At 39.3% G+C, this 27634-nt stretch overlaps 1 protein-coding gene across 10 annotated transcripts in view; it reads right to left on the bottom strand.

Annotated features, from left to right (window-relative positions):
* Positions 1-264: 264 nt before the first annotated feature.
* The window catches only part of LOC121277127 (transcription factor 4-like), a 597003-nt gene continuing 569633 nt past the window's right edge, over positions 265-27634 (bottom strand). For all 10 annotated transcript variants that reach the window (XM_041186200.1, XM_041186184.1, XM_041186219.1 and 7 more), the window contains 5 exons: positions 19064-19199; positions 14712-14862; positions 12990-13222; positions 10544-10686; positions 265-7824 (listed from right to left, as the gene is read on the bottom strand). In XM_041186200.1, coding sequence (XP_041042134.1) covers positions 10550-10686; positions 12990-13222; positions 14712-14862; positions 19064-19199 — 657 coding nt within the window. In that variant the 3' untranslated portion in view covers positions 265-7824; positions 10544-10549. The remainder of the gene's footprint in view (positions 7825-10543; positions 10687-12989; positions 13223-14711; positions 14863-19063; positions 19200-27634) is intronic.

Genomic DNA, 27634 nt, shown 5'->3' with positions numbered 1-27634 from the left:
AAATGCTGACCCAGCCAGCGAAGCCCACAGCCCGTGAATGAATAACAAAAAAACCCACCCCTTAGTATGGTTAGTCTAGCAGTCCAGTAATGAGAGAGAGAAAGAGAGAGTTTATTTACTGGAAATACTTTTAAGAGTGTGGTAGAATTTGGATTCCTTAAGAATAGAAACAGTAAGAGCTCTACAGCACAGGCACATTGTTCAAACTCTGAGAATTACCAGTGTGAGGTAAAGAACATAAAAAAAAACACATGAAACACAAGGTTATAAAAATGGCACATTTATTGCTACAGAACTGTCATGTACATGACTGCTTGGAATAACTACTGATGATAAACAGGTAATGGCCTACATCGAGCTGGCCTTTGAATACTCCAGCAAACAATCTGTTCGGACATTTCTACAAATCTGAAAAACACCAAAAAAACATGAAAAGTTGAGGCACTCGAGCCACACAAATGGGAAAAAGGTGAAATAGGTTTTTTCTTCACTGCTGCAGCTATGTGTAGTCGCGACATCATGCGACTTACAACTAAAACGCTACCATACAGTTCATCTCAGTAACACATGGTAAAATAACATCTTTTAAATAGTAAAATAAAGTAACAAACTTTTACTCAGAATGATTCCAAAAATCTACAAAGAGAAATATTCAGAATCCGAGAATTTTTTTTTTCAAGATCCATGGTATAAAAGGATTGCTCCTGCGAAAAATAAGCCAAATATATTTTTTTCTTTAAATTTAGCTTTTATAGGGTGTACTACAGTCTATTTCATAGCAAAAAGAGCACTAGACAAAAGAAGCTTTATAACAAAAAGCCAGGCACTGATACATGGTAATTCTCTGCTTTTCTCTTCACTTAATTGCATCACAAGTACAAGAATGAAAAAGGCCACAGTTCATATTCTCACCATTACATATGTCTATAATACTTGAAATGAGCATGGTAAACCAGCACTGCACAAGATGAATAAGAGTCCATGAGAAAAATGTCTGTAAAAGTGGGCTCATAAAAGCCTTGGTGCCCCATTTTATTGGAATTACGTCTCCTTTTTAAAATTTTACCTATATATTTTTCCAGTCAGCTATAATTGGCTAATATTTGTGCTTGTTCATACCAAATGCGAAATCATTTCTGGAGAGTGTTCACTTTTTTTTAAAGAATAAAAAAAAACTTGCCTGATACAAAAAAAAATACAAAAGGAAAATAAAACAAAAACTAAACAAAATTTTAAAAAGAAATCGGAAGACTGGATAAATTTACAAATTGCATCACTGGTTCAATTGACAGTTTATAGGCGTTAGTGTTAATTACAGCTACATTGAAGACAATGGGTACTGATGGGTGAGCAGTTTGATTCAGTTTATGAACTGTTATAGACAAGGATGTGGATCCATTAATACGTCTAAAGTAATAAGATCTTGCATTTTTACTTACTTGATGTTATGCTGACAATTTTATAACAATTAAAATGTTACAACTCTTTTGCACATGTCTAATCAAATAGTGCCTCAGATGAAACATGTAATACGTGCCCAACTAAATCAACAGAAATATTAAATATGCTCAGTCATTAGTTGGCATAATCAATTTTATGTCACCTGTTCAAATAAAATTGTCTCTAAATAATAGCTATATCTAATAAAATTCCTTTATTGTCACTCGTCATCAATGATGCCACAATATCTCTGAAGTGGTATTTTTCTGAAACTCATTCTATTCAAGATCTTAAAGACCAAAGCAAAGAAATTCCCTATCCTTCCCCGAACAAGATTTGAAAATTGGACCTCTGGATGCAAACAGCATTCCCTTAAACATATGCTCAAAGTAAACCACAATATATTTTTAAATACTCGCTTACCCTCCCACATGTCTTTAATTACTCATTATCTCAAGACTAAAGTAACGTTGTTACAGTGTGCGGAAAGGAAATTTCTATTTACCAGCCCATTTTTAGATACACAAAGCAGCTTAGCTGACATCACATAAAATTACTATGCCCATCAATTCACAACCACATGCGTTGTTGTGTGTCTTTAGTCATTTGGCTCCTGTCATATTCTTGTTTAAATGATGAGAATCCATTCTGAGTTTGAAATAATCACCTCATTCTCTCCTCTACTTAAAATGTAAACCACGCCATCTCCAATCATCTTTGACACCTGGTGCAGTCAATAGATGGAAGGAGAAACCTACTGGAAGACATTTTTTCAAGTTGGAGATGTTACCTTATCAGTAGGAGTCCATACCATTTCAAGTGTAATAATTCCAAAGTGGTTAACCATCGTGACTACAGCTGGAATCATGTCTTGGCTGGTTCATTGTACTCAGTGTTGTTGCACCTTTCACTAACGCCTGACTGCAGAATGGCAGGCATCTTAGCCTTTTAGGCACACCATACTTACCTTACAATTGTGCAGCTCTTCACACTACAGCAGTTAGCCTTTTAACTAGTCAACTTCCATGCATTTGTACCCAATATACTTCAGGAATATGGGATGGAACAAAGTAACATTCAGACCATTCAGATTCTTGAATCATGCAATTAGATCATGGCTGACCTGTATCTTAACTTAATTTACCCTCCTTGGCTCCATATCCCTTAATACCCTTACCTACCAAAAATCTATAAATCTTAAGTTTATTTAACCATTATACTTCTTAACAAGCAGTGGCTAAAAGAGTAACAACATTTTAGTTTGCATTAAAAGTTTAGATTATAGCCTTCTTGAATTGATGTTGGATTGTCTGAGGCACTGTGCTCTTTCTATAAGAGCAGCACATCAGAAAGTAACCCATATCTACTTTACTTCAGTCAAGTGACTTTACTCCTTTCCAATTCACAGCTTTAAAAGGGAATTAATTGTTTACTTGATCCACCTCCATGCATTTAAAAGTTTCATGAACTGCCCATCAAAATACTGAAACCTTGCACTCACAAATGTAATCATTATCAACAATATTCCAACAGCACAGAGTGATTTAGATCAAACATGTAGTAGGTAATAAATTTCAAATACCTTATTTTGTTCCATTTTTGAAATAAGTTTCCAGAAATATGTGTGCTTGTAAAATTCCTTGACAATGCTACTTGAAATTTTACTATCTCATTTAAACTTGAGACACTTTTTAAACCACAGGGATTCCATTGTATTTCTTTTTAAAAGCAAAAAAAAACCTCATGACATATTCAAAAAACACAATGACTTTTAAGTCTACATGTAAAAATATAACTTTTAGCTCTTACACAAAAATTCAAACACAGCTGCAAAATTTGCCTGTCGCTGCATAAAACACACAAAGTTTTGCAGTTTTGTTTTAAAGTGATGGTTAATTACCAACAGGGAAAGGAGATGGACCACTTTCTCTTCCTTTTTTTTGGTTGCCTTTTTACACCAAAGCATGACTTTCTTCTGAAACTCTGCTTGGGGCAGAGGACATACTTCTGCCAGGAATGTTTCAAGTCTACAGAAAGTGTAGGAAATACAGGCTCCTAATTGTTTGGTAAGTTTTACACTAGGAGAATTTTCAGGCCACGCACATACACTAAAATTCCAGTGCTGTTGTTTTAAAAAAAAGATATTTTAAGAGCATAAACCATCCCCGCCCTCCAAACTAGTGTATGTGCTCTCTGCACAAGAATGTAAACAAAAAGAAAACAAGTGATCAATAATGACGTTTTCCCCAACTCCCACATTAATGCTTATTTTTATCATGTTTAATATAACAGAATCTATATTATGATTATTGGTGGGATTCTTTTTAAAACTATGTACAATATATGAAACCCCTTTTATGTTGATAGTCGCTATGATTTTTCCAAGCTTCACCTCATGCATAAACTAATGCTGGTCAGCGTTCTTCACAAATAATGCACACTTTCTCGTTCGTTATTGCTAAGTTCTTTAAAGAAACACTAGAAAACTAACAAGTTCCTCGAAGCCTCTTTTGTTTTTTTTTTGCTCGGGCTTCTAGACCTTGCTGCTCTTGTCAATGTTGCAAGCTGCATATCCACTATCGATAATCATCACTGCTTTTTTTCTCTCTCTAATCTACTACAGTACGTTTCGTTGAGAAAAGAAGAAAACAAAGAGAACCTTAAGTATTAACTGCTTTAAAATATTTTAGCAGGCAGTGTTACGATAATTGCTTTCGGCGCTGATTGATGAAATGGATACATTTTAATCCGTTGCGCTCCGGACAGTTTCTTTTCCCTCAGCACTTGGTGCGTGGAAACGTGCTTCGTTTCTGGGACCAGACGCACTGCCAAGTTCAAGCATTCCATGACATGTTTTTTTTTCAGCACGTTCAGATTTCCACGCGATATGTGCAGTGGGTAGCAAGAGTGCTCTGATGTCTGGCTGTTTTTGACTATACAATTTATAAGTGTTTAACAGTGGCCTGAGCTCTCCCCCAGTTTCCCGCTACAATAGAATCTGGATAAGCGCGTAACTGAGCCAAGGGTAAAAATCTCCCATGTTTCATTCCCATCCACTCTCACTCTGTAGAAGTTCTGAACCATCAGGATTCAGTGGCATTGAATCCCTTCTTTAATTATGATCTGATAAATGGAACATGCTTTTCATGGGACCATGATCATACCACAACAACCCCTATAATCTGTGACCTTAACCCTTTGAGCACAGAAAGATTTCTGCTACTTTCAAAATACAAACTTTTCCTTTGCGTGGACCAGGTAAAACAATTTTCTGTAAATTTCTTGTGTCATAAAGGGGAAAATGGGAAGAAAACATTATGGTACAGTACACTACTGAAAAAATGGCTTGGTGCATTAACAAGAGCCTGTGCACTAGTTCCATCTGGTGAGATGCTGCTTGAAGTCTTATTCATTAGGGAAAGGGTGGGCCAAGAGCTTGCATGGAGGGAGTGAATAGGCTTGTCACCCCACTTTTGTTCTTGCACATCTCAAAGTGATCGCTTACAAATCAACATTGGCAGTGGCCTGGGATCAAGTTGCCTGCACGGCCCCTTGGCACAAGGAATGAAACACTGTGTATTGGAAGAGATGGCAATGTTAATGGGGAACTAAAAACAAACTTAGGGAATGTAATGACTCTGAAGCTCTCTCTCAATGCGTGGTTATGTCTGGAATAAAATTGTTGGATTTCAATTGAGAAATGTTCATGCTGTGCTCAAAGGGTTAAAAGGACAGTTTCAGGAAAACCTAGCTCTCCACAGATACACTATTTGATGGAAAATAAGACTCCTTTCAACCAACAGCAGACTGGCTATAGTGCCAGGATAATGCAGATGGCATTCACTGAATATATATGCTGGTACTGATCTTTGTACCAGTCATCTAGATAGATCTGAACTTCAGAGCCACTAATGAACGTGTACCAACGTAGCGAGGGAGGGTGTTCTAGTACAAATTTCCCAGAGCTCCAAAATCCAGCCAGTACAGAACTTGGATCAAGAAATTGTTACCATTTATTAATTCTGGACCCAGACAGGCACCACAAGGCCTGTTTAAGATCATTCAGGAGCAGCTCTAATTATGTAATTCCCTAGTCAGTACTAAAATCTGTCCATCAGGAAAGTGACAGATAGAAGCTTGTTGTAAATTACGTTCACTCCTAAAATTTCCAACCACGCAGAATTTAATAGACTCTGAATCATTGGAAGAGTAAATTACACCTTTAGCACTGCTCTACTTCAATCACAGAGATTCTAAAATTTCTGCTTTAAAATAGACAGATTTGCCTCAACAGGGGCTGAATAAAAAAGAAAATTGTCTAGGTCTATCACTTTTTTTTTATATATATATATATATATAATATCCTCACAGAGAAAATGCAACTTGTGCAACGACTGTGCACTGAGATGGTCAGCATGTGTGCGTAAGTGTGCAGCTCTTGTTTGTTTTAAATGAGCATTTTGCTTTTATAACCTAACTTTCTTTATACGTGGAAGTAAGCTGCTACTTCACGTTACATTGCATAAATATATCTGCAGTAAACCTGCCTAAAGCACTTGTTTTCACTACTCCTGACATGCATAGAACTAAGCTGACTCTTCAGATTGATCATAGGCAAACCTCTGCGCAGAACTATATTATCATCCAAGTTTAGTACAAATGCTTAAAAACCTAAGTGGAAAGCTTCTGTAATCAGAACACTTACAATAAATCAAAGAATAAATTGCAGGTTTTCTTCTCATCCAGGAGCATAAGTCACACCAGTCATATGGAGTAGAATTTTTAAGAACTATTATATATACACACCATACACATACAGTATTAGATATCATGGTAAAAATGGAATGCAAATGGATATTTCTGCCGTTATAATATTTTGTGTATATTATAGTGGAAACCTCCATTTACAGTTATTTTAGGATTCCCATATACTTATCCATAACTGATTGTTAAGATGTCTTGTTCTCCACTTCCTACGTCTTCGTCCTTCCAATTTTCGCCCCTCGTCTCCTAAAGGTCAACTCAGTTCTGGGGCACGGTTTGATGGTCACCGGCTAACTCATTGAAACGGTGAGCCCAGTTAACAAATTTCAGCAGGTCATTTTACCATGTGGGGTGGGGTGGGGGAGGCGGGGGGCAGGAATCGCAGTCAAATCTAACTGCCACCCACAAGGATTTTCCTGCACAATTCACTGACTAGTGATTTGGAATGAGAATCTTGGCTGACTTTTCCTTCCTCCAGTCTAGAAACACAAAGGCCAATTGTAGCAGCCATACCATCACCTTGGTCGAGGTCAGCTAACTGAGCAAAGACCGCAGATTGAGCCTGGGGTCATTCTTGGTCTCTAGGGTTCAGTTCCACTGAATAGTCCTTTTACCCATTGAGCCATTGAGGTAAGTTTCCACTTACTATCTTATCCACAGAAACAACAGTGCCACCCTCCAAAAGGAACAAACAATTTAGTAACAGTGCCATCATGAATTTTGTACCCCCAAACTATTCATTGTTGTTGGACTCCACACAGCAGCCATGCTGACCACTGCCATAGTATCAAATTTATACTCAAAAAGCTTTTATGTTGATACCACATTTTAGTTTCCAATATAAACAAATCTTGCTAAAAGGCAGAGGATGTGACCTATTTTCCATCAAATACTATATAACTGCAGGAAAATGACAGGAATTAAAAATCACAGAAAAAAAACCACAGGCATCGCAATATAGACACGGATTACATCACCAACAGGCCCATTATTCCATCCATTACTCCCATGCAGACCAAGGAATGGCTAAGCAGTCATCACCTAAGTTACCATTAGGACAGTTGCTGGTTTTTGTGAATACTGGATGTAGACGGGCAGCAAAGCTTCACTCTCTCCAGAGAACAAACACTAGCTGACTAGAACACCAACAAAACAAAATAATGTTAAATTGTATTTTTTTTCCTTTTTTTTATCAGAAGTACACTTTTCATTATTGCAAGGTTACGATTTCAAATAAATATTTTTTTCAACCTACAAATTGATTTTTTTTTAATTTTATTTTTTTACAGAAGTTCAGGCACAAATGCATTTTCCACAGTGTGGAGAAGATTGCCATTCAGTCTCGAGGCTGTACATTAACAGCTTGCAACATACTGCTCAACATTCTGAATGATATGTTTAGAGTTTGTCCCCCAAGTTGTACTTTGCTTGTTGGGAATGCAGTATTTTCTTTCTCCTCGCTCATTCTCTCTCGTCTGTGATTCATTTTCGTGACTGCTTTTAATGTGTCTCCGTTTTACAAAAAAAGGGGATTGGGCAGAGTGTTTACATTGTTGTAAGATAATACAGTTGTCAAGGAAATGGTCTCTCACTTATTTTTGTTGATCTGGCACCATGGGCCTATAAAAAAAGGGAAAAAAAATGGTTAAACAATGTTACGTATATTCTACATTTTATTCCTTACTCCATTTTGCCTCTCACCTGGGGTGGTGACTCATAACTCTGGTATTTTCCCAATTATCCATTCTTGGTTGTGAGCATTGGCAGATCACATAACTTTGGTGGATATTATTGCTGAGCACCATCTTATTTTAACTCAATGCTGATACATACACTGATTTTCAAACAAGGGAAGAGGACAGTAAATGGATATCAATCGTAAGAACTGCAGTGGTGATTCCCCCTCCTCCTTAGCTTAAGGCATTAAGGCCAACTGTAACACATCCCAGTTGATAGGCTAGTTTGGAAGAAACCATGGACCCCCCCCACTGCCGCACCCCCCATGGCTATTTTCACCAGCTTATGTACACCATCTCCTTATGTAATGCGTTAATTGTTTAGCTAATTGTTTGTTATGGATCATTTATTCTTAAAATTTTTAGATTCTTCTCCCTTTCTCCCCTAACAAGAGATCAGTCCCTATTCTTCTGAAACCAGCAATTCATGGGATTAGACTAGGGAGCTAAAAACACCAATACACACATGATGAGCCAAAAAGCCTGTTTCTATAATGCTCTACAATTCAAAAATGAGACAGGAATTCCCAAGAGACAGTTCTTCCATTCCTCTTGCTTCCTGAGGGTGGTACCTCGCTTCTGCTGTGCAATTTCTCCTCGCCTTGACTAAGGGCTGGATTTTTGCAGAGTCAAGCTCACTCCGGAGACTTTTAACATCGGTGGGTAGAATCCAGATGTGTAAGTCCAACCCCCATTTCTGACAGATCACATTTTTACCAGCAGGAGAAGAGGTGGGGTGTGAATCTCACAGACAGGAAACCTGAACTCAGCAGACCCATTTGAAATTAGTGCTGAGCGGGGGTCGGATTTGCACATCTGGATTCCACCCACCAATGTTAAAGGTCTCCAGAGTCAGCTCAACTGTGCAAAAATCCAACCCTTAGTCAAGACGAGGAGAAATTGCACCCTGCCATGATCTAAAGTTTCTAAATTCTCCAGTCCTTTAATATGAAAAAAGGCTGAAGTTGTCACTTAAGTTTAAAAAAAACACTCTCTGCTGGGCTGCTTTGATTGGCAGGCCATCCAGTGCAACTTAGAAAGTACCATTACTATCTGTCCCTGCAATTTCAATAGTGTTTTTTGTTTTTTTCAATCACCACATGGCTCCTGAGGTCTGTCCACAGTGGATACTGGGTGAGTGGCTATGAAGGTGACATGGGGTATGAGGAGGCATGAGTTAGCATGAAGGGTATAAAGGGAGTGGGTGAAGAGATGAGGGCTAGAGGGTTTAACAGCTTCTAAAACAATTGGGAGGAAGTCCCAGGGAACTGAGCCAGGCCTTCTAAACAGTCTGCCTTGGCACTCGCCCATCCCCGTGGCAGCCTACGATCTGCTTCTGAGGTGGGCGGGCCCAGCTCTATCCCATCCCACCTTCCTAGAGTGAAAACTGAGTGTTTTGGGGCCCATTAAACAAAGGCAGGTCTAACAAGTTGGGAAATTTCCCGACTCGAACTACCCGCCTCAATAGTGAGAATCCAACATTATCATTCTTGTTGTGAGCGTTGGCAGACTACATAACTTTGGTGGGTATTGTTGCTGAGCCTGATCCTAACTTAACTCAGTGCTGACACATACATTGATTTTCGAACAAGGGAAGAGGACAGGTAAATGGATATCAATTGTAAGAGCTATGGTGGTGATTCCCCCTCCTAAGATTTGAACCTTGTGTTGGGGCAGATCTGTGCTTTCACGACCAGCCACAATGTGTTATTGAATCACTATTCTGTGAAGCCACCCTTCAGATAAATAAGACAGTAATACTTCAATACAGAATTGACTTCCAGTCAACTGCTTTGGGCTGTATTTTACCACTGCTCCACCGTAACTGTGTATTTTGTATTCTGTTCTACACAGGTGACCAATATGTTCGTCCAGAAAAATAAAATAGAGGTGGTTGTTCTTCTGTGTTAGGTTATAAAAATAGATCGTACTAAGGCTCCAATTGTAATCTTTGGGGGTTTTAATCTTCCTGGCATTGTGGATGGCAGGACCTATCTGTATATATAGGTGAGGTTACTAAAATACTTCAAGAAGCTTTTTAAAAAAAACAGGTGGGGGAACCCACAAAGGAGAAGGTAATATTAGATTTAGTCCTGATTTTGGAGGATGAAAGAAAAAAGTTGAAGTGAGGGAGCATTCGCATTTTAGTCATTATAAAGTTGTTAATTTTAAGATTGAAATGAAGGCAGAACAAGTAATCTACATTATGAAGTGAATACCAAGAGAGCAAACTTTGAGGGCGGTGGAGATATAGTCAGTTCTGAACGTTATGAAATGGGAGGAACTACTTCTAGAGAAGGCTTCAGAGGAAATCTTGGAGTGTTTGATCAACATATTTTACAGCACCAAACTGGTAAGTTCAACCAACAATGATGCAAAGGAAAGTCATGGAAGGCATTAGAGAGAATGAGTGTTTGTGTAAAATTTTGAAGTGTACAGGGGTCAGACAATGTCCCCACATATTTTCTGACAGAAGCAAAAGTTGACAAAATACGAAGTAGGATGTGTATACTGTGTAATCTGTGATAGAAGAGAGAATTTTTAATATATTGTCTACTATCATCGTTTCACAAAGCAGCTGAAGTTAGCATGATTTCAATTACCTCTTTTCACATTGGGCCCATTTGGTTGGATGTGTCTCCCATATTCGGGTGGACTCCTGCAAGGGAGAGTGGCGGTGGATCTGTTGACACTTTTTCCTCCTCTCTTCTTTTCAGACAAGCTGCTTTAGGATTCAGGTTCCTCTCTTCATGAGAAAGAAAACGTTCAATGTGACCATAATATATTTAGAAAGGAAAAATTTGCAGGGCTGTGTGGAAAAAAGCATGGAAGTGGGACTGATTGGATAGATCTTTCAGAGAGCCAGCATAGAAACGATGGGCTAAATGGCCTCCTTCTGGCTCTACGGTTCTATGATCCATTCTTTGTATTAACAAATGGGGATAGAATTGTGATACGCCATTCCTCCAAGGATTTTGCCAAAGTTATGGTGGGAGACCAGGAGAACCCCTCCAAAAACTCTACCTCTCATTCAACCTTTGAAGGTTAATTTGTCTATAATTCAGCAAAGGTTTCAAAGGTGACATTATCTACATGGTTTAAAATCTGTGACTTGAGAAAATTAAACCCGTAAGCTAGGCCACTGATTTTCTGTTGCTGAATAAGTCAACTTATATTTTCATTACAAGGGACAGCATGATTTTTAAGTGTTTTGGAGATTGCATTGTGTGATTCCACAGATTTCAGCCACGGTTCAGTTGGTCACACTTTCGTCTCTGGGTCTGAAGGTTCAGGATCTACTCCAGCAACTTGAGCACAAAAATTATGGCTGACATTCCAATACAGTACTGAGGGAGTGCTGCATTATCAGAGGTGTCATCTTATGGATGAGGCCCCAGCTCCCCTCTCAAATTGATGAAAAAGATTCCATGGCACTATTTTGAATAAAGGTAGGACTATTATCCCTGGTGTCCTTACCCCTCAAACAACATCACAAAGCAGATTAACTGGTTATTATATTTTTGTATGTGGGACCTTGTTGTGTGAAAAGTGGCTGCTGTGTTTCTTACACTACAGCATTGACTACACTTCAAAAGTACTTTATTGGTTGTAAAGTACTTTGGGATGTCTTGAGGTTGTGAAAGTCTTTTTCTTTCTTTCATATACAATTAGATCCATTGGTTTATGGTGACAGAATCAATTAAACTCTAAGTAAATTTAGGTAGCTTATAACGTTTTCCTTGGTATTTTAGGCATTGTATTCCAGAATTCTGTCCATTTTTCTGTGAAATCTGCAAAGCAGTAGCCTTGCCCTTCACACCTGTGGAGCAAACTATTTGTTCAGTGCCACCAGAGGGAGCACTATTTATGGAGTTAGTCTGGCTTTAATAAGAGGCAGATTTGCAAAGTAACTATGTTTTCCATGAAGACAGTTACAGTGAAATGGGGAACATATTAAATGTTCTTATCAGAACATCGGACCAAATAAAGCCAAATGAAAAACAAACGTAATTTACATGATAACTTTAAACACACTATTCAGGACTGCAATTGTAAAAGCGATGGTAAATGGCTGTTACTGATTTCATTTAGGTCTGTTTGTTAAAATACAGTGAACTTCATGACAAACACTAAAAGGAATTGTATTGTCTTGATGTGCTTTTTCGTATTTAAATAAGTATTTTTTAAGCACATGGGAAAACCTTGGTTGCCTCCCAATATTAGGCTTGTGTCTCTTTTTGCCTTCACTGGATGTAGTTGGTGAATGACGCAGGTCTCAGTGAAAGAGAAAAGAAGTTGAAAGACAACTTCTTGAAGGCCACGTAACCACAAGTAAACCAGCAGAAGTGATAACTTTGAGTGGTTTCAATGGTTATCCTACTCTTCCTCTATAGGATGCTGAAAAAATTGGGGGATTCTTTGATAAATGTGCATTCAGAAAATGAACATGAAATAAGAATAAGCCATTTGATCAGAAGTGCAGTCTTTTGCATGCGATGTTAAATAGTCTGGCTTCCAAGGTGGAAATAAAAAATTCCATGACACTATTTGAAAAAGAGCAGGGGAGTTGTTCTGGTGTCTAGCACAGTAATTAGCCTTCAACCAACATTGTTAAAATAGATTAGGTCAGCTAACTCACTCCTGTTTGTAGGGTCTTGCTGTGTGCAAATTAGCTGTCGTATCTACCTACATTACAATAGTGATTGGTACTTGGCTATGAAGTGTTTTGGGACATCTTTGATGCTGTGAAAGGCACTATATAATGCAAGTTCTTTCTTTCAGTTAAACATTTTCTTCCAGTCACAAAATCAGTGGACTTCACAACAGTGGAGTGTTCGATTATTTCAGAATATACATATCATTATAACCTCTGATGCTACCATTTCCAATCAAATATTCATTTTTTCTAAGTATGCCAACATTAGCTGTTCTTGCTGCGAAATCTGCATTTTCATATTTAGTGAACTTGGCAATGAGAAACAAAATGGTAGGATGAGGAGAGTAGTTGGGCAACAAGATTCAGCTGAACATTTCTGTAACTTTACTGACCTCGGACTTGCTGTTCCAGGCTCAAAATAACAGCAACGGCCTGGTGAAGAATCAAGAGTTTTGTCTGTGGTTTGTCGCTCTTCAGGTGGAGCTGCACCATACGGCCAAGTTCCTTAAATGCTTCATTAATGTCGCGCACACGCAGACGCTCACGAGCATTGTTTGCCATTCTTCTTTCTCGCTCACGTTCAGCCTTCTGCTCAGGAGAAAGATCTTCATCATCATTATTATTGCTGAGGAACAAGATAAAGAACATTTTGTATAAATAAATAAAATCTGAAATAAAGATAAACATAGTTACATTTAAAATATACATTATCAGCACAGACTTCTCCTTTGGGTACCATGCCCTAAGAGGGCGTTGGTGACCATGGACTTCCATTGGATTGGTCCATGATTATGCTTGGCAAAGTACTGCAATGGTTTGCCACTGCCTTCTGCAGTATGGCTGACCAGGAAATTCTCCCGCTTTTCCTGTCTGCCCGCAGGTGTATTGGAAGGGTTTTCAGGTTGATAATCAAACAGTTTGGCCACATTATGAAATCAACACAACAACCTACCATTTTCCTTACTTCACATATTCAAAAGTAAAATCAATATTGTCAAATTGTTCCAGCTTTAATTCATTGTATGAAATTTATTGTTTCATGGGATGTGGGCGTTGCTGGCAAGGCCAGCATTTGTTGCGCATCCCGAATTGCCCTTGGTTTACTAGGCCACTTCAGAGGGCAGTTAAGAGTCAATCACAGTGCTGTGCATCTGGAGTCACATGTAGGCCAGTTGGGTTTTTACAACAATCGACAATAGTTTCATGGTCAATATTACTTAGGTTAGCTTTTCAATTCCAGATTTAATCGAATTTAAATTTCACCAGCTGCCATGGTGGGATTTGAACCCATGTCCCCAGAGCATTAACCTAGGCCTCTGGTTAAAGTCCAGTAACATCAGCACTACACTGCCATCTTCCCTAAATATGTGTTGTTTATGAAATTCAGCTTATTTTCAATCTGATTAATAAATTATTTCAAAATAAATGAAGAAACATCAATTAAACTGAAGTTTGCATTTCACGTTCTGTATTATACAGATCTCAAATTATCTAATGGGACTAATTAATTCAATCAACTAAACACGTTCTGTTGTTAAATGCACATTTATTTTTCTTCATTCTTTCAATGCAAGGCCAGCATTTATTGCCCATCCCTGATTGCCCTTGAACTGAATGACTTGCTAAGCCACACAGAGGGCAGTTAAGAGTCAACCACATTGCTGTGGCTCTGAAGTCATATGTTGCCAGACAAGGTAAGGATGGCAGATTACCTTCTCTAAAGGACATTAGTAAACCAGATGGGTTTTTATGACAATCGATGATAGTTTCATGGTCATCACTGCTGAGGCTGGTTTTATATTCCAGATTTATTAATTTACTTTGAATTCCTCCAGCTGCAATGGTGGCATTTGAATCCAGGCCCCAAGAGCATTAGCGTGAGGCTCTGGATTACTAGTCCAGAGATATTGCCGCTCCGCTACCATCTCTCCAAAGTTATAGGAAAGGAACAACCCTTCCAAGTTGTGCACTTGGTCCATCATCAAATAAAGGGGGCTGGATACAACAAAGCCAACCCACAGAATTTTACAATACAAGCCCTGCGCTCACTTCACCAAATTCTGGTCAGAAATTGAATGAAGCAATCACTAATTTACTGTTATCTAGATCTAGACCTATTTAATATCTTGATATCCTTCTTGTCCTCATCGCCCTTCTTGTCATCTGTAGGTTTTGAATCCTGTAGATTCTCGTCCGGTTCCTCTTCTGACTTTATCTCTGAACTGACTGATGACACACTCTGTCCTTGGAGGCCGCTGGAGAGAGCTGGAAAGGGAGCAGAAAATGTGATTGGCGTTAGCTGCAGGAAATAATTACTTCCAGCATCATCATTGTAGCACATTTTTTAATAGATCATCCTTTTATGTCATATTAACAAAAAACCTGATCTGCTTATTTGAAACAGCAATGCTATTGGAGCTTGAAACTTATGCGTTTACAACATTTTCAAATTAATGTTGGATATTATGAAGTGCCATGTTGATGGTCAATGATATGTGCACACAAGCCTGTACCCTCAGGAAGGCTTTATTGGCCTTGGAGGGAGCACAGTAAAGTTTCATCAAAATGGCTCAGAGGATTAAATTATGAGGATAGAATTTATAAACTTGGCTTGCTTTCCTTGGTGGGTTGATCTGATCGAGATGTTCAAAATGTTAAAAAGATTTGATAATTCAGGTACAGAGGAGCTATTTCCTATGATTCTTTAAAATTAGAGCTAGGCCATTAAGGAGTGAAACCAGGAAATATTTTCTCATACGAAGTGTAGCTGAAATGTGGAATGCACTCCACCAAAAAGGTTGTGGATGCCTGTTCAGTTGGAGCTTTCAAGACCGAGATAGGTTTTTGTTAGGTAATGGCACTCAAGAGTATGGAACAAAGGTGAGTAAATGAAGTTGAGGTGTAGATCAGTCATGATCATTGAATGGCAGAGCAGACCCAAAGGGCTGAATGGGCTAATACTCTTCCTAATTGGCCACCAGCCAATACATGATTGAGGATGTTCCTTTTTATTTATGGCTTTCATGGCGTATGGGCGTTGATGGTTAGGCCAGCATTTATTGCCCATCCGCTATTGCCTTTTGGGAGGGTGGTGGTGAACCGCCTTCTTGAACCGCTGCAGTCCATGTGGTGTAGGTACACCCACATTGCTGTTAGGAAGGGAGTTCCAGGATTTTGACCCAGCGACAGTGAAGGAATGGTGACATAGTTCCAAGTCAGGATGGTGTGTGGTTTGGAGGGGAACTTCCAGGTGGTGGTGTTCCACTGCCCTTGTCCTTCCAGTTGGTAGAGGTCGCGGATTTGGAAGGTGCTGTCAAAGTAACCTTGGTGAGTTGCTTCCGTGCATCATGTAAATGGTGCACACTGCTGCCAATGTTTCTTGGTGGTGGATGGAGTGAATGTTGAAGGTGGTGGATGGTGTGCTGATCAAGCTGACTGCTTTGTACTGGATGGTGTGATGTATCTTGAATGTTGTTGGAGCTGTACTCATCCAGGCAAGTGCAGAGTATTCCACCACACTCCTGACTTGTGTCTTGTAGATGGTGGACAAGCTTTGGGGAGTCAGGAGGTAAGTTCCTCACACAGAATTCCCAGCCTCTGAATGCTCTTGTAGGCCAGAGTATTTATATGGCTGGTCCAGTTCAGGTTCTGGTCAATGTAACCTTTAGGGTGTTGATGAGATATTCCTGGGAGACAGGGCGCTTGCATGCGTCAAACTGCTCAGTTTGCAGCCAGAAGTGAAATCAACTCTAAAACAGATGGAACTTTTTTATTGAAGAAGGTTTGCAAATGATTGATTTGAATTAGTGTACTTGGAGATGGGCTGTAGGGAGTAACTAAAGATGGTTGGCTGATTGAAGAAACATGGCCTTTTAGTCAGCATATCCTCAACTACCAAGGAACATCGCTGCATATCCTGTCATATTTTGCAGAAAGTTATTTGTAATATACAGGGATACTGCAATTCTAAAAAATGTCCTGAAATGTATTCTTAACCATTGCACAATTGAGTATCCATAAAAAAGAGTAGATAAGGGTCAAAATAAGCTAACACCCTTACCAATGAGTTTTAGGAAACCTCTTGTTTCTCATACTTTAGTTCTATATTGCAAAAAACAATTGGACAATGTCTGACTGGAGTGAAGGCAAATGTAACTTTTTTTTTAAGGGGAAAAAAATCCTGTTCCTAAGCTCTTAATTGCAGCTTCATAGCAAGCTGATTGCATTCTCTAAGGGTCCAGCAATCGTTCCATAATGTAGAAACAATGATTGAATACATTTTAATCTAAACCTCTTAATTTTTCCAGTTAATTTAACTGAGCTTTCCAAACTCAATTTCATGTCAAGAATGGCATGTTACATAATCACTTTCAGCTCAATCTCCCCTACAGTCACATGTAATCTGCAATATTGCTTTGTGCAGTGAAAATAAATCAGCACAGACTTAAGTCAAAATGGTAGTGATCTTTCTCGTTTGCAATTGCTACAAAGACTCTTGAAAACAAAATTGCGTGTAACATGGAAGGAAAACCTATGTTCTACTCAAAAATATAAAGAGTATTCTAATCAGTAACATGTTTCTGAATGGTTACTGGCTTAGTTTTAGCTCCCAGACCAGCCTAGACCTCTTTTCATATGAGTGGAGCTGCTCTGGAATGCACATGGTTCCTCCCCATCCTTAAAGTCATCAGAGTTTGTCAAGAGGAAGGAGACCAAAAATGGTTTCCATGGGTGGTAGAAAAGCTGAAGTTTTCTTTTTAACGGCAGGGGGTATATTTCATATATCTTTCACATCAGGCTTTGGACTGATGCTTTAAATAGAATGTCCTTCCTCTGAGACTTTCCTTCCTCTTCAGTATGCTGGATTGAAATGGGAGTGTGGAAAGTTTGAAGCGTACAAAGCCAGTGGTAATTTGTTAATCAAAGGATTACAACATCTGATACAATCAGTGTTAACATTAAGCAATGTTTAAGATAATTTCCCAATAGATTTATTTACACTTTCACGTAATCACTACCTATTGCAGCTATGGTCTGCTCATGACATATACTTTATGAACGTGTGTTTTATGGAAAATTATATTAACTGAAATTATAAAGGTTGTGTCATTACAAGCACACAGGATAATATTACAAATTGATAAAAACTGTACTTTATTTTAAAACTGGATATAGTTGGGACTTTTAAAATGGCTGCCACAGATCACCTCACTTTTGGAACTGCAAGTTGGCCAAGCTTCTGGAAGTCTCTAGCAGTGGAATACAATGATCACAGCCTTGTGGAATGTTGTGCCTGCCATCATCAGGACTCACCCCAAAACAGCAAGGATAATAAAGCCTCAGACATCCTGTCTCCAGAACTGCCAGGTAACAGATGGGAACTCCTGAAACTGATTATGCACAATGAAAAGTTAAGGACTCCTATCTGCCTCCATAATAGGTCAATGGTTTTGACCATGGCAGATGGAAGCTACTTTGTTAATATGAAGAAACTATTGATTGCTTCCCATCATGTATTAATGGCCAGTCTTCACATGACCATAACTTATTCAATTCTGAAAGCCTTTCTATCATAAGTCCTGCTTGCTTGCCTTCAACACAACACTGCAGAATACAGGACTAACATCACTGCAGCAACCTGGTTATAGCATATAGCCTTTTTACCATGCCAGAAGGCTTAAAGTTTAAAACCTCATCGGTACCTGTTTTCAAAAGATCTTAAATTCGCCTGGAATATCAAACTGGTTCTTTGGCTACAAATATTATCAAGGCTGCCTCTCTCAACATGTAGCACATCTCTATCTCAAAGAAAACTCCACAAAATCGTGTCTTAAGCTACCTAGACTTGCCTGGGTTTTAACTGCCGAATGAAAGAACCCCTCTCACTGGACTCAGATTCACTTGAACCGTTAACTATTCTGTTTGGTTTTAATATTGGTAGAAATTAAACTTCTTTCTGATACTGTATCTTTCTTGTGTGACTGGTGTATGTGTGTATCTAGTAGAAACAAATGATTTTTCTGGGATAGTGTGTGCGTGAATAAATAATGTTACTAGTTTAAAAATCTAAGAAAGTCTGCTGCTAGTGACTTTGTAAAAAAACTGATCACACCTAAAAAGGGGTTTGGGAAACACACCTCATTCTCATCAAAATTAAACCACTCTGATTACAGACAGAAGGTTAGAACAATTAGGGGGTTCAGTCCATCCCTCTCCCCTGTTCGTAACAGTTGACAGACAACAGCCCCAAGCAATATAAAACAAATAACCTAATTGCTAAATAGTTATAGCTCATAATATAACATTTAGTGTGCATTTTTATCACCTTACTAAAAAGGAGCTATTGCTGCTGGCCTAATATTTTAACTCTGAGCAATTCTTTTCAACACACTATGATTTGTGGATTGGTAATGGTCCCCTATATTTAAACTGTTCTGAGGAAATGCTTAAAGCTGCCAGTATTTACCTCTGTATGGGTCTTGGGACTGGTTTATATCAGGAGATGTGGCTGACTGCACTGGAAGCTGTGGAACTGGCACTTGGTTTGACACGATTGGATGGCTGCCTCGGAGCCCAACACCTTCTTCACGATGAGCTCCCACCTAGAATTTGAAACACAAAAACACACATCGTTCATCAGTTGTTGCCACCGAAATTTGAATTACTGAATGGCATTTCACTTCAATCACTTAAAGAAAAGTACAAGCTCCCATACAGACAGCCTAACACTTCCAAAGTCAGGCCTTTGAAGATAGAAGGATTTCTTCTTTAGGTAGCTTGGAAACTTCAGTTGGCAGTTAAAAACTGTTTTGTCCTAATTTACTTCCCTTCTGTGAAGGCACCCGATTACAGTTCTATAGACACCTGGTCCCTACCAAATGACCATTCCTCAAAAGTCAGAAAGTTCATTCAACTGTGGAGACTCATAACAGCTGGGTCCAATAATGTCTTTACCTGATGTTCACGCACTTTTCACTGAAGTAGTGATTAGGAGAAGAAATTGTGGCAAGCGAGTTTGTCCCAATTTATAGCTCAAAGATATGCTTTGAGAGATCATTTTGCTGAGATAATTTATCAGGTCAAACCAGCAAATAAACCTAGACCTTATATGGTTCAGTACCACACTACTTAGTACATTTATACATTGAGATACCAATGTACTTATAATGAATATTTCAAAAATAAAGCATAAAGGCTACAGTTCCTATCAAAATGTCAACTGCTATTGAAAATAACTAAGACTTAACAGATTTAGTGGCCTTCACTGCAAGGAAGGATAATATTGTGTTAAATTGCATTGGAAACTACCTCTTGCATTGTGTACATTATAGCTGAATGCTGATCAAGATGCGAGTAGATTGATTAGAGGTTTTATACCGGTGTTTTCTTGCAATTTTTAAAAAAAGGTTTGATTTGAAATTGTTGTACTTGAACCGATTAAATCCTTTATTTTTAATACTACTTCAATCTATTAATTCAATACTGGAACGTGCTATAAAAATTATAGTCACATATTGCAAGTGTGACATTTATAATACTTTTAAAGAATTTAAAAGCGATGTGATCTTTTAACTTACTGAAAAGCATTAGGAAGACTAGAAATAAAAACAGAAAATGCAGGAAATACTCAGCAGGCAGACAGGCAGCCTCTGTGGAGAGAGAAACAAGAGTTAACCTTTCAGGTCTATGACCTATCATTGGAAAATCTTTCTCTGTCCTCAGATACTGCCTGGCCTGCTGAGTACGTCCAGCATTCTTTGTTTTTTTCAAGTTTCCAACATCCACAGTGTTTTCCTTTATAATTAAGACCAGGCCAGGGAAGGCTGTTATGTTGGGTACCTAGGTACCGTCACTGTTATAGCATTTCCTCAGATGTACAACAGGCTTCATTGTCCACACCATCTATCAGTTTGCTGCCTACTGCAAGGTTACATACCCACAAATTACAACAAATATCATTGGTGACATATTGGATTACCCAGTTGTGGTCCCACTCATTTAAATAACTTGCTCAAACCCGTTCATCTTTTTATCCTTATTTTGTAAGATGATTTTATAACTCCTTTAACTACTGCAATGTATTCAAGAAAAGTGAGTGTTGTTATAAAACCTATGTCAGCCTGATATTAAAGTATACTTTATTTAAAATGTTATAATGAAATATCCAACTGAGCTGAGCCATGATACTAATCATTGTGACTGTCATGGTAATACCATTTATCTGGATAACCTTAGCTCAGCTAATAATTATGTCACTCTTCGATTAATTCTGCTTCAATTGGCACCAGAGCCATACTTTCATCCGAACTGGGTGGAAATTTCAAGTGCTCAACCCACAGATAATTGCTTTTGCCTTCGAGTTACATACAGTGAGTCACATATCACCTTTTCTTTAAAAATTTCTTATAAAAAGAATATTTTTTAAGGACGTTTTTGAACTTTCCTTCTTCTCCCTTAACAATGTGAGTACATTCCAATTTTATTTTTGAAAAACTCATCATCCTTCCCTAATGGCTTGGTTAGATAAGAGTTTAACCCTGTAATAGAACTGAGAAGTACCAACCAGGAGGGCCACTGATTCGATCTCTAGTCTGTGCTGTTTGCTGCTCTGTGTCTAGGTAATGGTAGAAGCACAACTGGTGCCTTCAATGTTTTGTGCTGGAGAAGAAAGGATAATAACGCCAATATTCCTATTTTTATCACAACTGCAGCTCTTGCAGGGAAAATGCATCCACAGATGTCAACAACAAACAACAACTTGTATTTACATAATGCCTTTAAAGTAATAAAATGTCTCAAGGTGCTTCACGGGAGCCTTTTAATGTAATGTCTGACACCAAGCCACATAAGGAGATACTGGAGGCAGATGGCCAAAAGCTTGTTCAAAGAAATAAGTTTTAAGGAGCGTCTATAAAGAGGAGGCGGAGAAGTCTAAGGAGGGAATTCTAGGGCTTTGGGCTTGGCAACTGAAATTGGGATGTTCAAGAAACCTGAATTAGCGGAGTGCGGATAACTCAGAGCAGTCATGCCATCCATGCTCATGTATGGAGAATGGTTGTTGGGGCAGCATACTAGAAGATACTCAGCACACACAGGACCATGTGAAAAAGGAGGGGAAAATCTTGGAGAATGTTAAAAACACTTCAAAAAACACAGAAAATCAAATGTCCACTACTATAAAATTGAGCCATTTTGTAAGCGTATTTTGAAAGAAACAACAATTGTGACAATTATGAAAATACCTATGAGTGTTCTGTCATTTTATTGCTATGAATAAAAAAAGTTTGATGTAATGGTAACAAATAATTAAACCATTAAATTGTGTAGGATTTTGTAGCTTAGACTCAACTTTCTGTGCTGTTTTGACTTTAACAGGTCCAAAGGAAAAGTTTAGAACCATTTTGTCAGCAGTTGGAAATTATATTTCTTATTAATCTTCAGACACCTGCCTGCCTCTCCTCCTGAAACAAGGAACATTGTGTACTGCAGTGGTTAACTGATCCTATGCTATCTTTTAATGTCCTCCCTCAATCAATACCACCAAAACTTAGTAATTCAGTCACCCATTCATTTGCGGCTTGTGGGACCTTGCTGTGAACACATTGGCTGTCATATTTCCTATAAAACAATGAAACAGTGACTTTAGTTCAAAAAGTAATCTATTGCTGTTAAGGGCTTTGGGACATTCGGAGGACATAATGAGGTGCCATACAAATACAAGACTTTACTTTCAAGGCTCAATTAATAAAGGTGACGCCCAGTATTTCATTGGCCCTGCTTTACTTTCCTACTCAGCAAAAGTTTTCACCCCCATATTCATCTCTGTGGTTAGCTGCCTTTCAGGTCAGTGACTTGGCAACTGGCCGAGAATGTGTCAGAGGTACTGGTGCCCCTGATACCAATGTGACATTTATAAGGGTTGATCGCCAACTCAGCAATGAAAAGTGAAAAACTCAAGTTGAGAAAGAATCTTAGATTAAAAACACCAAGACAAGAAAGAGTTCACGCACTGATGAAACGATGTTTAAAGTAAGACTGGGTTGTTCAAAAAGATTTTTCATGAAATGGGTTTTGTATCTCCTCTAGGAATAATCTTAGAAAAGCCCAATTCAGTGGGAATTTCCAGCTTTCATGACCATGTTTGTGTTCATGAAACTTATGAGCAACTAGTTTACAAAGTTCTCAAAGTAACAAGTACAAACGTATTCAACTCATTGCCATCTTTAAGTTGAATGCTTCACGACAGCTTTCAGAGGTGCCCTTGTATTATATTTAGATCTTGACCTTGAAGTCTGCTGAAATGTATGTTTAATATTATAATTCCAGAGAACTCATTCCATCTGCTATCACTTTGAAACTGATTTATCTCTCAGCTGAGAATCGGGAGATTTGTTTTGCTTTGAAGCAAATTCCTAAAAGAAAGGCGATAGGTGAGATTGAAATATCAAAAAAAAAAGGATGGGCTTGTCGGGTCTAATGGAATTTTTCCATTCCAAATATGCATATTCTCTCACTAGCCTTACTTTTTTGGACTAAATGATGATAATATATTTTGTAGATGGAGGTACGTATATGATAAATATAGCACAGCCCCTTTTATATACAAACAGACATACATGAGCAAAATTAGGGTTGGAAGAGTATAAAATAATAATTTTTTCAGGACGCATTCTAATACAGTCTAATCAAAGTTCCCTCGTGTGAGCAGATTTCACAGTGGAGGCAACATTGTCAAAAAGAGATCTACAACTATCATATGTAATGCTCATCTTTTTTCTCTAGAGGGTGCAATTACACTTCACCATTCACACAAACACACAGCAGAATACAATGCTGCACACTCCGTACATCATTTAGTGACAAACAACATGGCAGAACAGTTCAGCCAGGTAAAACGTCAATTCATCTCCCAGGGTGCCTCTACGGAGGCTACTGATTCACTTCCATCTGTCTTCTATCATGTCCATGAACATAACTGACAATTATCTTAATGCCCATATGCTTAATTGTGGGCTTCACAATTCCCTTGCTACTTACCAACAATCCTGAAGGAATTCAGAACTGGCATCAGATTTTCATTTTAGGGAAAAAAAAAATCCTTGCCTGCCATTTTTTTGTAATGCCAGCTAAGCTTTTGACAGCAGCAGCCGTGGAACCATGTGATCTGGGCCCCCGCTTGCTGCAAATACCACAAAATGTCGAACAGCTTTACTAAAAGGCTTGCTGCGTGCTGGAAGCAATTTTATTAGTTTTCCTCGAATCATTTGCTTCTGAGTTCAGATCCACCTCATCGTTAGTCCAATGATGTGGGGGCAATGAATTTATACTCACTGCAGACTTGCACTAACTAACACAGAGATGAAGCTGAATTTTGTAAAAACAAAACTCACATGAAAAATGGACTCATTTACTTACATATTTTACCTTTCATATGAGATAAATCAAGAGCATTGCTCACGGACAAATAAAAGGCTAAGTTAACCAAAACAGAATTTTGACACTCTTCCAGTACAAAGCACTGAGTTTTTTTTATAAGAAGAAAAATAAAATTTACTAAAGGGGCAATAGTATAAATAATAAACCATCTTTCTCTTTCAGCTACCGTGCATTCAAAGTTTTTTCTATCCTTTCATTTTAACAAGGTTGTCGTTGTGTTAAATTTAGTTAATAAGACTTTACATAATAGCGACTGGTGAATAAAGCAAAGTATTCAAAGAAAGCAAGGATGGCATTTGTATAGTGCTTTTCACAACCACTGGATGTTCCAAAGCAGTTTACAGCCAACTTCAGAAGTGTAGTTGCTGTTGTAGCACAGGAAACACGGCCGCCAAATTGCACATTGCAAGCTCCACACAGCAATGTGATAATAACCAGATAATCTGTTTTATGTGATATTGATTGAATGATATATATTGGCCAGGACTCTGGGCTCTTGCTCTTCTTCAAAATAGTGCTATTGGTATCTTTTATGTCCACCTGATAGGGCAGTTTAACATCTCATCCAAAAGATGGCATACCTTCGATAGTGCAGCATTCCCTCAGTACTGCACTGGCGTGTCAGCCTTGATTTTTGCACTCAAGTCCTGGAGTAGGACTTGAACTTCATGGCTCAGAGACAAGAGTGCTACCAACTGAGTCACTTACTCAACTCAGCCATTAGTTCAATAAGAATGCACTTATATAGTGCCTTTAACATAAGGAAGTATCCCAAAACGCTCTGCAGAAAGAAAATAAATGATCTAAGGCAACAGATACTAAGTCATGTAATGGGAAAGTTGGGGTGGTGGAGGGGAGTTTAACTGAAAACGTGCTCACAAAAATGCAACAAATCATATTTAAATAGTACATTTAATGCAGTAAAATATCCCAAGGGGTTTCACCCGAGTGCAGTCAGAAAAAAATTTACACCAAGCCAAAGGACATAAGGACAGGTAGTCAAAAGCTTGATCAAAGATATAGGTTTTAAGGAGTGTCCTAAAGGAAGAGGGAGATTTGGAAAGCTGGGGAAGTTTAGGGAGGGAGCATCAGTGTTTAAGGGATAGATAACTGTAGGTACAGGCCCCAAGCCTGGGGTGAAGGAAGTCGGGAATGCACAAGAGGCCAAACTGGGGGAATAGAGATTTTCTGGAGGGCTTTAGGGATGGAGGAGATTAAAGAGATAAGGAGGGTTGAGGCCACGGAAGGAACACAACAACAACAACAACTTTCATTTATATTGTGCCTTTAGCACATTGAAATGACCCAAAGCACTTCTCCGGGGCATTATCAAATAAATTTGACATCAACCCACATAAGGAGATTTTAGGACAGAAGCCCAAAAACTTGCAAGAGCATCATAAAGGATGAAAGAGAGGGGATTAGGAGAGGGAATTCCAGATTCTCTGACTACAACTGAATGGGTAAGAATGGATGCAGATGAGGGCAGTCCCACTCAGCTGCAAGAGCTTTTGGAGGAGGAGGATGTTGTCATCCATGTCAAAGGCTGCAGATAGTGCAAAAAGGATCAGGAGGGCTAAGTGCACTATAGCCCTTTGTTTAATATCTCTTCTGAAGGACAGTACTACTGTCATTGCAACACTCTCTATACCGAGGTGCTCTTTTGTTCTTTCTTGGGATATAGGCATTGCTGACAAGGTTGGTTGCCACCCTTGTGAAGGTGGTAGTGGGCCTTCTTCTTGAATTGCTGGAGTCTGTGTGGGGAAGGTATTTCCATTATGCTGTTAAATGGGGGGGTGTGGGAGGCAGTGTTCCAGGATTGACCCAGTACCAATCAAGGAATAGCAATATATGTCCAAGTCAGGATGGTATATGTTATGCACCTGTTGCCGTATCCTTTGGAATGGTGGAGTTCTAGAATTTTGGAGGCGCTGCCAAAGGATCCTCAGTGAGCTCCTGCTGTGCAACCTGCTGATAGTACACACTACCTCCATGTTGGCTCAGTGGTGGAGTAGGTGGATATTTAGATGAGTGGGTAGATATTTGGCAGCGGCGGTCCCCAAAGTCGGGGATGATGTCCGTCAGGCTTGGTGAGGCTTCAGATGACTGAGGAGCCCAATTCTGGTTCCACATATTCTTCCGCAGTGGGGGCACATTGTTGTGCAGGGGAGTGGAAATCGCAGCCCCGGGTTGACTTCCTTCTCCTTCCTCTGCTGCCACTGTTCCACCTCGCTATCGAGTCGCTGAGCCTCAAAGTGGCTTGGGCCTCGATGGGCCAGGTGGTATCATGCCGAGCAATCTGCACCATTCTCCTCCCAGTCAATGATGTTAATGTCTCCACGCTTTAGGGCGGCCATAAGCATATCCTTATATCTTTTTCTTTGGCTGCCCTTTGAGCGTTTGCTAATGGAGAGCTGTGAGAAAAGAACCTGCCAAAGGAGGCGGTTTTCGAGCATCCGGAGTTGGAGCAGGAGCAGGATTTCAATGCTGGGAGACGAAGCTTCATGGAAGATGCTCGCGTTAGTAAGGTGGGCCTCCTATTTTATCCCCAGGGTTTGATGCAAGCACCAGTGATGGAAGTTCTCAGTGATCTTAATATGGCGTCAATAGGCAGTCCATGTTTCGCTGCAGTAGAGGAGGGTGGTCAATACAACAGCCTTATAAACCAGCACCTTTGTTGACTTGCAAAGGTTCCTGTTGTCAAAAGTATTGGTGCAGCTTGAAGAAAGCCGCGCTGGCACAGTTGACTTGGTGTTGGACTTCCTCATTGATGGTTGTCCCTTGGGAGAGGTGGCTGCCGAGATAAGGGAAATGCTGCACATACTCCAGAGCCACTCCATTAAGTGGATGACGTGGGGGATGTTCAACTGCCCTGGGGAGGCTGGTGAAGGACCTTTGCCTTGGTGATGTTTAAGGGCAGGCCAAGTGTCTTATACGAGGTATTAAGAGCTCAAGAGTGCTTTGCATGTCGTGTACAGAGTGAGCCATCACATAGCAGTCATCCGTAAACTGAAGGTTGTGGATGTCATGGTGGTGAGTTTTGCTTTTGCTCGGAAGCAACCAAGGTTGAAGAGCTTCCCGTCCAAACAATACTGAATGGTGACACCAGGTGGTAGGTCATCTCGGATGAGATGGATGATGACGGTCTGGTAAATGGTGAACAAGGTGGGGGTGATCACATGACTTTGTTTGACCCTGGTCCGGATGTGAAAGGTGTCAATTTTGGATCCTCCACTCAGGACGGTGGCAGCCATGTTGTCATTCAGGAGTCTCAGGATGGTAACAAACTTTAACAGGCAACCAAAGCATTGGAGGACAATCCATACAGCCTCAGGGTAGGTATTTAGGCAAGCGTTGTTAGTTTGTGCATCTGTAGCTATCATTACACACCTGGCTTATGGCTTGTTGATGGTGAAAAAGCTTTGGTGAGCCAGAGGGTGAGCCAACAGCAACTGATACCCAGCCTCTTCCCTGCTCTTGTTCCCACCATATTTACTCATGCTTAGCCCCAAATAGATTTGCCAAGAATTTTCTTGGGACTTCTCCAGCTTTACCAGCGTAACTTTGTTTGGGGTTTGGCAGATGTTGCGTTTATACATTG

The sequence above is a fragment of the Carcharodon carcharias genome, chromosome 1 (genome assembly GCF_017639515.1).
Source record: "Carcharodon carcharias isolate sCarCar2 chromosome 1, sCarCar2.pri, whole genome shotgun sequence".
Taxonomy (NCBI): Eukaryota; Metazoa; Chordata; class Chondrichthyes; order Lamniformes; family Lamnidae; genus Carcharodon; species Carcharodon carcharias.
The sequence above is the reverse complement of the archived record's forward strand: the minus strand, read 5'-3'. Positions and strand labels throughout refer to the sequence as shown.